Source organism: Cotesia typhae, unplaced genomic scaffold, assembly GCF_013202065.1.
Source record: "Cotesia typhae breed Kobodo isofemale line unplaced genomic scaffold, CoteBio_Ctyphae contig_10, whole genome shotgun sequence".
Taxonomy (NCBI): Eukaryota; Metazoa; Arthropoda; class Insecta; order Hymenoptera; family Braconidae; genus Cotesia; species Cotesia typhae.
The window spans coordinates 775,680-787,848 of NW_027423710.1; the positions used below are offsets into that span (position 1 = coordinate 775,680).

At 37.2% G+C, this 12,169-nt stretch overlaps 1 protein-coding gene across 3 annotated transcripts in view; it reads right to left on the reverse strand.

Moving 5' to 3' along the window:
* The window catches only part of LOC141526590 (uncharacterized), an 88,377-nt gene that overhangs the window by 879 nt on the left and 75,329 nt on the right, over positions 1-12,169 (reverse strand). For 2 of the 3 annotated variants that reach the window (XM_074241736.1, XM_074241659.1), the window contains exon 6: positions 66-1,942. In XM_074241736.1, the coding sequence (XP_074097837.1) occupies positions 206-1,942 (1,737 nt within the window). In that variant the 3' untranslated portion in view covers positions 66-205. Of the gene's footprint in view, positions 1-65; positions 1,943-12,169 lie in introns of those variants that run through there. The other variant, XM_074241802.1, reaches the window with a different exon arrangement.

Here is a 12,169-nt window from a genome sequence, read left to right on the forward strand (position 1 = left end):
TGTTGTTATTGTTGTTGTTGTTGTTGTTGTTGTTGTTGTTGTTCCTCAGATAATTGACTGTTGAATGCACGGGCAGCGTGCCTGGTCGACGCATTTGCCGGGCGGTTTCTCCGTCAATGTAAGTGAAACCCTCGGCCGGAGTGGTCCCACCGTGAGGTAAGAACCAAACTCCGCCATTCCCGGGGCTCGCTGCCCTAAGCTCTAGCTACAGTTCCGTCACCGGGATTGGCTTTATACCAGGTGTAATTTGATGGGGGTGCTGGACATGCTGAAACTGCTGATGTTGAAATTGGTGCTGTTGTTGGTGTAATTGATGGTGCTGCTGCTGCTGCTGCTGTTGATGCTGTTGATGATGTTGCTGCAGAGAGTGAGCCGGGTGTTGTCGGTGATGATGAGCACCGTGGGTGCTACGGACAATGTACTCCTCATCTGAAAATGTCTTCTGATACTCGTGTTCCTTTCGGGATATCGCCCGGTTCTTCCACTTGTAATCCTTCAGGGCGTCACGAACACGCTTGCGACAACGGTAGTAGAGGAAGAAAGCCATTCCGGCAAACAAAGCCAAACCTACGGCACACACAGTGGCTATAAGTGCTTGCTTTCTAGGGTCTGAAAAGGCACAACCCAATTCATCAGGTTCCATACCCTTTAACGGTTTACCGCGGGATTCATTAGGTTCTGCGCAGATAACAGGACTTGAATTTCGAGCGACTAAAACTTCAGCCAGCCACAGAAGATTACAGTCACAAATGACCGGATTTTCACTCAAATCCAGTCGACGTAATTCACCCCACGCTACTAAAGATTCTAGGAAACTCGTAAAAGCGTTATCCCGTAGCATTAAGTGACGTAGATTCGGTAAACCGGCCAGTGAACCGTCTTCCATGGTAGTTAGTCGACGATTACTTTTCAGGATTAACGTCTCAAGATTACCATTATCGGCAAACGCACCACGCTCCACTGTCGTTAGTAATTTAGCTCCAGATATATCCAGCTTTTTCAAATTTGACAGACTTGTAAATGCACCAGAGCGAAGCATCGTAAATGAATTTTGCCCGAGAATTAATTCCTCCAAACGGCTTAATATCGACAGCTGCTTTGTCGGGACCTCTCGTAACTTGTTGCCCCCGAGTTTTAGGGATCTTAATGAATTGAGACCCCGAAAAGCCCCCTCGCTTATATTGTCCAGCCCGGCATCCATTAAATCCAACACCGCGAGCCGTTCCAATCCTTTGAAAGCCTCATCTGGAAGCGTTGAAAATCCGTTTAATCCAATGTGTAGCTCAGCGAGGGCATTTAAGGGCGCCAGCGCCGGTGAGGGAATTGACTTTAACTGATTGTCATCTAAATACAAGACACGTAGAGCGCCCAATTTTTGAAATGCACCTGGCTCGACTTTTGAAATTCTATTTTGTCCCAGATCGAGCTCTTCTAGCTTCGTTAGCGAAGTAAACAATCCGTTGGTCAAACTCTCTAAATAATTATCACGTAAATTAAGTACCGTGAGAGAGACCAGACCCTGGAAAGTTTTTTCGGTCAGGGCGGATATTTTGTTGTGTTTAAGATGAAGCTCAACGAGATTTTTTTGAGCGGCAAAACTTCCATTTGGAATGGTAAACAAATGATTGCTGGATAGGTCGACATTTTTTAGGTCCCCATAGAATTGAAAGGCTGCTGCGTCTACCATCCGTATGCGACTCTCCTTGAGGACTATCCTCTGCGTCGAGGGATTAAGCGCGATTGGAATAACATCGAGATTAACGCCTACACAAGAGACAACGAGGGCTTCGTCATCACAGGTACATCCGCTCGGGCAAAATGCTGAATTTGTTGTTGCGAAAAGACTCACATTTATCAACAGTATCAGCTTCCAACTACTACTCCAACTGGTAGTTAGAGTAGTTATACTACTCAAGCTCCACCCAGCAAGGGTCTTTGACGTCTGTAATAAAAAACAATAATCCATTAGCTAAATGTTAAATGTCATGATAAAATAAGAAAAATAAAATTTATATCAATGTGTGTTGCTGTAGGTAATTTAATTATGAAATGTTGATATTTAAGTGATAAGTCTCGTGGGTTATTAAATGTTGGATCATTAGTGTCAGGTATAAAACGTAACGTGACACGAGGGTCGAAATAACGGGGGGGGGGGGGGAAAGAGAAAAATAATAATAACGTTTTAAAAAACATTAGGTTATTAAGAAAAGATAACGGGCGGGTGTGGCGCATACACACACCATCATCCACAGTCTAGGTGGTAATATTGAACTTGCGCGTGGAGAAATCTCCGTTCACCGTTTTCAGTCTACACACATATATCTATATATATTATATACAGCAAACCAGCTCTCTTGTTCGGATATATTCTCTTACTGGTTGGTGGTTCTTACTCTCTTCACTTTTCTAAACATAACACACAGAGAAAGAGAAAGACATCTCTACATCAGCCAACCAACCAACCAACCAGTAGTAAACTTTTCTTCTCTCTTTCTCATTTCTCTTTATCCCCAGTGTCTCTTGGAAAGTCTAGCCCCATTACTCATTTCACATTACAGCTTACACCTGCATTACGTGGAGTTACGGAGGTTCGCCCTGATTCAGCGACGATTTAATGAATCCCGGTAGTGGCACACCGCGACATTATTTATTGAAAATTCAAGTGACGAGTCTGTTGGGAAAAGGATCTCTGAATATAATATATACTTAAAAATTCCACCTGCATCAATTCCCTTGAGACTTGAAAAGACTTTAATTTTATTGGTATCATCACCGTCATCATCGTCGTCGTCGTCGTCGTCGTCGTCGTCGTCAACAACAAAAGAGACACTAGGATTCATACTCATCATGAATCAGTGAGTAGCAGCACTAGCAAGTGTTATCTTTGGTTAAGAGTATGCAGTCCCGTAGTCAGCAGACAGATACGTCTGTCAAGTGTTGAGAATAACGTCTAGAGTGCACTGACCGTGACAAAGACCTTTTGTCTGGTGACGAGAGAACGCGAGTAGCACGTGCTCATCTTGCTTACTCTCAGCGAACTCAGTCATCTCACCCTCACCCTCTTGATATTTCAGCCCAGCTCAGCTCAGCTAGCTAGGTATATTGCTTACAACTCCGAGCAGCCAGAGAGAGAGAGAGAGAGAGCTAACTCCCTTGTAATAGGGTAAGGGTGTTACGCTGCTACAGAGGGATGTAAGTGGCATTATACGTGTGGTGCATCCACCAGATAACGGGAAAGTCAAGTATACACACAGCTAACCCACCAACCAGTTCTGATCCAGATGATACTGATATTAATAATAATAATTAATAATGATGTTGATGATGATGATGATGATGTTGACGACGAGGTTTCTCGTAGCATCGCGAGGCTACTAATCATGCCTTGGAGGATAATGTCAAGTGTATACGTGACGGATTGTCATCATGGATGTTGTCTGTCTATCTACTGCTGCTGCTGCTGATGGTGATGTATAATGTACTCTTTATATACAAGGGCTAATTATTAATCTGTTTTTTCTAGATTTCATTAATCCAAGTGACATTTATAAAACACTAACAAGGGATTTAATTCTGTACTGGATCGATATTAGATTGCCTTAGTGAGGATAATTGAAGCGATTGTCCCTCTTGATCACTTTGATGGGCAATGTCAATTGATGAAAAGTCCGTTTGTTGAGGATATACGAGGATATACGAGTATACAAGTGGGAATGCCATCAGGATATAGAATAGAGTGGGTGAAAATTCGATAAATCCTCTGTTGTAGGATTGTAGGGTTGTTTTCTGTTTCTGTTTCTGTTTCTGAAGAAAAGAGGCTTCTTGAGCATTGAAGTCGTTGCTGTTTTTTATGAGAAAAAGATACTTTTTTTTTTTTTTTTTTTTGTAGCCAGAAACTCTTGGAGGTTTTTGTTTTTACGTTTTAGTCGTTTTTGTCTAGTCGGTTAAACGTAGATACAACCTCCGGTGTCCCGGGAGCAAAGAAGTTAACCAAAGGAGGAAAATTACCAGCGAGGGAGTGTCGAGGGGATTGGGAAATCGGATTACCGATGGTGAGGCTGCAAACCGAGCTCTTTGCCATAGTAGTAAAGAAAATGGGTTCATTGGTTGGTTGGCTGCTCTAGGACCAAGAACAGTCTTAGGTGATGAAGCGATTAAGGAAAACTCTAATTGTAAGTCACTTTTATTTTTTTCTTTTTTATTTTTGTTTTTGTTTTTGTTTTGTTTTAGTTGTTTTTGTTTGGACGTGAGTTTGCCAGGCGGTCGTTCAGTTTATTCAAGTTAACTTCTTCAATTCGGTTCATTAAAATGACCTAAAACATTTGGTCCATAAAATCGATAAATCATTACAATTGAATGAGCATTAATTTCCTCACGGTTTAAACTTTAATGCCTGAATAAGTCAAGCTTGAGGAAAATAGAGAAATAAATAAATAAAGAAATGAAAATTATTATTATTATCATTATATAAAAGAGTTTATTGGTCGCGGTGATAATTGCCGGTCGTGACGTTATTATCGGTCTGCCTAATCGTCCATAATTATCGCGCAATTTTACGGTAATCGCGTGACGGTGAAGGAGGTAAAGGAGGCAAAGGGTAGCAAAGCCTCGCCTACAGAATGAGGATACCAAAGACAAAGAGGAAAAATAGTAATAATGTGGTTGCTGCTGGTCGTTGTGTCGGTATGCCAGAAAGAGTCTGCCCGCGAAATTATGGATCCGGAGGAAGTGCTGAGGGAGATTGTTGCATTGTCTTTTTTTTTTTTTTTTTTTTTTTTTTCTTTCCCTAAGGTAATAAATTACATTTTTCTGACCGCAGATTCACTCGTTTGTTAAAGTCTGCTCAGACTCTGAAACGGTTTTTAATATTTACCGAGAAATATAGTTTTTTTTTTTTCCAAAGCCATAATCCAGATGAATGGTGAATAGTTAATGATTTTTGAGGACAGTATAGATCATAAAACTTTTTCATCGTTCTCCGGTGGTGTACTTGCTGCTACCAGGTATGGAATATTATTCTATTATATTATATTATATTATTATATATCTTGGTCCTCATCGTCGTTGTCGTAGTCATGGTAGTCGGTTGTGTGAGAACTTAGTGAGTAGTTTCTCTGGAGCTCTCAACGTTTACGTTATTACGGCACACCCGCGTACGACGTAAATCCGTCGGGAAATTCGCTTTAATTTATGCAAGCCGTAGAATGTTTTATGCGCCGGCACGTACTGCCTCAGTCGACGTAATCACTAGGTCTATACTGGTGAATGATGCCTGTGAATGTCGGCCAAATGTATACACAACCTCCCTTCCTTCTTTTATTTTTTTTTTTTAATTTCATTTCTTTTTTTAAACAGAACAAATAATATGACTGTGCAATAGAGATGTAAAAAACATTATGTCAATCTCTATTCATTGTCATTTTAACTATTTTAACAAGCTCATTTTTATAATTTATAATTCTTCTTCAACTACGAGCTTTCAATCCCCTCGAAAATTGGAAAAGCTCTTTTAATATGCAATCGAGGTTATATTTTTAACCAGACACACACTGTGCTGTGATATTAAATATTACTTTGTATTTTTTTTTTGTCTCGTTCAGTTACTCTGTCAAACATATTGAAGTGAAAGACAAGGAAGGATGACATAAGCGGGCAATTTATTGGGCTATTTTCTTATATGTCGCTCGTAATACCAAAATCACAGACAATATATGGCAATATCGAAAGAATATATGTAGAGTATAGGATAGGAGTCGGCAAAACATATTGAGAGACCTCTTTTATGAGCCAGATTCATCGAATGTTTAGTATCTGGTACGTTTTTTTTTTTTTTTTTTTTTATTATAAATAACGATAAAAAAAAAAAAAACAAAAAAAAAATATGCCTCGATATTTCCAATAATGACAGTATAAACATTTGAAATATTGCAACAGGAACAAAATAACAAAATAACTTCTTATAAATTTAAAACAAAGTAAATCCGAATCAATTTTGTTTCTTGTTCCATAAAAGTGATGAATTCGTTGGCTGGCAAGCCTGGCAACTTTCTCGTTAAATAACAAACTTATTAATTTTATTTTTCTTCAGCCGTTTGTTTTTGTACTTTAGCGATCACTTATTGCGAGCTTTCAGAGTCGGGGGAGCTGGAGGAGAGTTGAAATACGAGGAGGACTATCGATCTCGGCGAAATTCCGGGTTCAGGGGAGTGTTGGGTTTCCCAAAGACCACTCGAGCGTAACAGTTTGAAATTTTTTCGCTTAAACCATGACACACAAGCATTGTTTAATTTATAAATTTATTTTAGGAAATAGTTTTCTTGATGGCTGCAAGCTTCAAGATTATAAATCCCGTCGTAGCATACCATCTACCAGACGAGCATAAAATTAGCGATGCCTAAAATCCTCTATCTCTTAATAGCGTGCAACTCTTGTTCTTGAAGAAGGATGGATAAATAGAAAAAAAAAAAAAAAAAATTATAGTTTGAGGGCTGAAGCCAAAGAGCATCGTAGAATATAAAGTAAAGAATATGAACCTGTGTTGGTGGTTTTCCTGAAAGATATATATCCTCCTCGGTGGCCGTTTTCCACCATCTAAACCTAAATTCAGGGTTTATTCTGCTGGTCTATCGAAAGTTTAGCTCTCAACATAAAATTCAATGGAATGCACACGCGTACGTTTTAGAGGTTCAATATACGAGGAGGAGGATCCAAATTCATTCCAACAAGAGGAAAAGGAAGAGGAGACATTGTTAGATAGGATACCACCAGAGTAAGTAAGCGATAGGATTTAAAGATTTAAAGATTTAAAGATTTTAAGAAAGAGATTTAAGCTCACTAGCGTAGTGTATAGTGCCGAGAATTCGTTGAGAGCATAAGAAACGGTGATGGCATCCCCAAAGTCCTCGACTTCACGAGTCATGATCCTCCGTTACCCGTTACCCTTTCCCCTATCCCCTATCCCCTTTTCAAGCGACAATAAAGAAGATTGGGATCGATTTAAGATTCCAATTTCCGGGAGAACGCTCAAAAAGAACCACTTGGGGGTCACGAGTTCCGTTGGAGCTTGAGGATACGCTCAGAATAACCAAATGGAGAGCCGATAGACCAAGAGAGTGACCAGACACCCTCTCCAAATTGCTATCAACTCCTTCTGATATTTTTTTCTCATCAGATTTCATTCCAAGCGTTTAACGTTTATAAAGCTTCCGCCTGATTTTTCATGTAATATATCTAATATATGTACTCGAGGCATTACGGGAGACTTTATGATAATATTTTATAAGAGAATTAAATATTCATTTGAGCTCGACCTTATGCTGCCATCAAACTTGTACCTCTTTCTTTTGTTGGTTTTTATCATATATCTCTTGCTCTGTCTTTCTATCCAAAAGTTTCTCAGCTCTGCTCTGCTCTGCTCTGCTCTGCTCTGCTCTGCTCTGCTCTGTCATTGGTTCTTGTTGAAAGTAATGCGCTTTGGCGTACGGCCAGTTTCTTATGCCAAGCTCAAGCTCCTTCTTCTCCTCTGATCTTTTTTTTATTCTTCCTCTTTTTTAAAGCAAAAAAGAGAATCGTTGGTTGTTTTGTTCCTTCAAAAAGTATTATTACACCTACGGTGTGCGAGTAGAGGTGGAAAAGCTATCCTTTGTCGATCCTCGTCCCTCGTCCCTCTAATGTCAGGAAAATTTGACTTTTTAGTTGTTTGTAATTGACTAAAAAGTTTTCACCAGCAGTCGGCAGGCTTAGTAGACTCTTGGGTGAAATTAAATTTAACATTTATACTTTAAGGGCAGCCAACTTATACCATTAAATAATTCACAACTCTTTTTACCTGTTGAACTTCCCGGTAAATAATTATGTTATTAATTATTTAGATGTATAATTTAATATTTGAATTGCAGAATAAAGTTTAAATTTATTTATCTTTTTTTTTTTTTTTTTTTCTTTTTCTTTTTCTTTTATATTTTATATTTTTCTGTCCGTCTTATTTTAGTTCCTCATTTCTCGGAGAATTTCTCTACAAAGCCAATGCGGGTACGGCTCGTTGGGGCTCCAATTTATTCGTGTGTTTGACTTTCCAAGTTGGTGGAACGTCGCTTTCACGATACACGATAATCCACAGACCCTATATTTACCCTTATTCCAAGAACGACGAGAACGACGAGAACAACTTGAACGACGTGTAGAGAGTTCAACAGAAGAGGGTTCAAAAGAGACTAAGAAGAAGAAGAGAAAAAAAAAAATAAAAGAGTTGATACACACCCTCTGGCGTATCACCAATCACAAATTTTATAGAGAGAAACTATTGTCGTAGATCATAACGTAGATCAGAAGCTTTAAATTATAAAATTAAACGATTGAGATAATACCGGTGGTTAAAAATAAGTCTGAGAAAATCTCGTTAAGGTGTTAGAGTCTGGGATCTGGAGTTGGTTAATTCTAAAGCATAAAGATACCGGGATAACGTTATACAGACAACTCTGACTGTTGTATCAGCGAATCTCTGGGTATAAATGGGTATAATGCCCAGTCGCATTTGAAAATCTTCTCTTGCACACACTAGCAGTTACCCGTTGATATGAACCAGCCCGGTGGAGGGGGATAGGGGAATGTATAACACGTTATGCGCGAACAAGATATAAGGTAAAACTAAAACAAGAGAGAAAGAGAAATAAGATGATAAAGTGAGACATCGGATAGATAAAAGTGCAAGTTTGAGAGAGATATGTTATGAGACGGTGAATCCACCGTGCATGGAAGCATAATGGGGGTATAGTGGTTGGTTGGTTGGCTGGCTGGCTGACTGGTGCATTATTAAGTAGTTGAGTGCACGTTAGTCCCGCCAAGTGCTGTCGGCTTCTATCAGTACGCCAAGATAAGTAAGAGGGAGAAGGAACAGGAACAAGAACAAGAACAGGAGGGAGAAGAGAACTAGTATATGTATATACTAGATACATAGATACATATAGGAAATGGAGATTGGGTTGTAATCCAAGGGTGAGCCTCCCGGCAACAATGAAAATTTCCAAGGCAGCGGTAGATAATTACGCCTGGTAATTGATCGCGCATGCGGGGAACCTACTACAAGATGAGTGCCTACTATGACTATGAGTTATCCCCTTGTCCTCATTTGGGCTCCTTGAAATATCCTTAGCTGCTCTCGGCCTCACCCTCGCTATTACTACTCTACTACTACTACTACTACTACTACTACTACTACTACTACTACTACTACTACTACCACCACCACCACCACCACTATATAGTATATACTACTGTATATGCTATCGTCAAGAAGATGGAAGATTTTGTCTTACACAGATTACACAGACGAAACCAAATGTATTAAGGTGACACGAGCTGTACACCCCTGGCAATCCTGTCGCTTTCCATCGCTTCTCCTGTCACCAACTGCTCTACTTTCCTAAAAGGTACAACGTCGAAAAGTAGTGAAGATAGTGAAGGTAGGCGTTATTAGTGTCGCTTGGAAATTAACACGTCGTGGTAACGCGGTAGTACTATAAACGTTCCGGATGCAGAACCGCAACCACCTCAAGATATTTTGGATAGACTGTACTGTTTAGGATACTCCTCAACATCCAATACATTATAAATCCGGTACTTTGTCACTCAGGAAATTGTTTTCTAACGCTATTACAAACTGTTTGATCAGTTCATTCAGTTCAACTAATCTTTATTTTACATATTATTAATATTAATTAAACTTTACACTGTTTGATTTTATTTTTCAGAGTTAATTGGATTTCCCTTTGTAACAAATACTCTTTTTTTGTTTTTTTTAAATAAACTCTACTCTTGAGTTGTAATAAAACTCTAATGTGAATTTGAATTTAACCTAGGGCGTTTGAAAGTTGAGCAACTTTCACAAAAGGTGTTTTTTGTGACAATAAATAAATGGAAAAATGATTAATAATAATGAACTTTAATAAAGTTTTCTTAGTTGTGAGGTTCATTGAATTTTATAAAAATAAACTCTCAAAATTAATCGCGTTTGATTAAAGATGAGTATTATATGATATACGATATTAAAAATGAGTTTTAACGATAATAATAATAATAATAATAATAATAATATAAGAAAATAAATAATGGAACTTTGGATAAAGCCGAGTTGTTTATTATATTCGTTGACAAAATGAAACGCACCGTAAAACCTTTAACTTTTACGCGATTATAAAGTTTTTTAATGACTGAAATTGTGTGTCGAAAGTGTGTAGAAAAAGAGATGAGCAAAAGAGGATAGATGAGCAGGAGAGCGTTAGTTAATGTTAGAAGCGAGCTCAACTCGGGGACTCAATTCAATTTCCCAATTAATTCTCGAATGCATTTGCTGAATTCCTCGTTAGCCTCAATTTTACTCCTCGAGATATTCACTAATATAATATTCGATGTACACACAACACCCGCACCAAGTTATACACACACAAGAGAGTACAATAAAATATATACCTCCTTATCATCATCATCATAAACTTTTTCATCTCTCTGTACTGTGTATAAATTTGATGACCTGACCTGATCCCCCCCCCCTTTTTTTTTTTTTTTTTGCACAATTTTATTATTATTTTCTCATGACACAAACAGAGACAAACTCTTGGAAAGGTTGCCGGCTCTTCCGTAAACGAGACCGTCTCAGTAGTCTTTTAATTATCTTCCTACTTGACTCTCAAGTCAATTGCTAATTCCTTTTTATTTTCTTCTTTTATATTTTTTTCATAGATTAAATTACACTTTCTGTTACTTTTATTTATTCAATTAGTTACTTTATTTATTTATTTCTCCACAAGGTGGCGCATTAAATAAAATCCGAATAAAAACAGTTTCACTGTAAAAAAAATCGTGCCAAGTCCACGTTCATAAGACTATTAAGAAAAAAAAAATTTTATTTCTTTACAAAAAGATATAAAATAAAAAATTAAAAAATCCAAGTAACCGATATGGTTGTATATGACTTTCGAAAATTAAAAAAAAATTTTTGTAAATTTAAAAATTAAAAGAAACAATTTTGGAACGTATTTAGTGTACGTAGTTACGAAATATTTCACTTTTTATGAAATTCCTAAATTGTATCTACTAGGACACTTAAAAAAAATTGAAGTACACAATAACGCACACCAAGTACGTATAGTTCATGTAAAAGTTATTCTTGCGCCGCCTGGTGTGTGTAATTGCAAACTGTCAAATATCTTTTTTTCACTGTAGTTTTCCATCTATCATAAGATTAGCATGCATCGTTATATTATTTAGTCTCTGGTCGTCCGCTTTTTACATAAGAAAAAAATTAAAATCTAAAAATCTGGGTCGCTATAGTTTGTCCTGATTATTTTTAATAATTTTAAATAGAAATTATAAAGATAATTGGTAATAATCAAGTAATACGCGTAATAAAAAGCATGAACTACTATTATAAAATATCATATAAAAAAAAAAATCAAATTAAATTTGAAAAAAATAAACTTGTAACCTCAAAAAACGATTCTGCTTACGGTATATACACACTCGGTAGTCTGGCTTGAGAACGGAACTTGGCGCCATATTCTACCGAATCTGTTGATCACGTTAAACTTTTATTTCTCGTAGAGTAACTAATAAGCATTAATAAAATTCCATCAAGTATATATCCTTTGGTTTAGATTGATAGACAAATTATCAATCATAATATTTATATTTTATAAAATTGTAAAATAAATATTTCCATGGTTTTTGTAATAATATTGATGATTGTTACTATTTCTTTTATTTTCGATTTCGAACTTTCTAACTACAGTTTGTGTTAGAGTAACATTGACGAGCCCTAGTGAGCATCGACGCAAGCTCATAACTTTTTTTTTTAACTGTAGTCTCCCATCTAGTAGAGAGTTACCATACATTCTCGAATTATTTAGTCTGTAGCATGTCACTTTCTCCATAAGAAAAAAGTCAAAATCTAAAAATCTGGGTCGCTATAGTTTGTGCTAGAGAATTTAATTAATTTTAAATAGAATTTATTATTTTCAATGACCATTATCAATTAATATTGATAATATAACATATAATGTATAATTATAGAGTAATATTGGAGAAAAAAAAGTTCTGTAGAATTAATAAAATTTTACAACCTAAAAATATCGTTCTGCTTACGGTAAATACATTCGGTAGTCTAGCGCTCCGT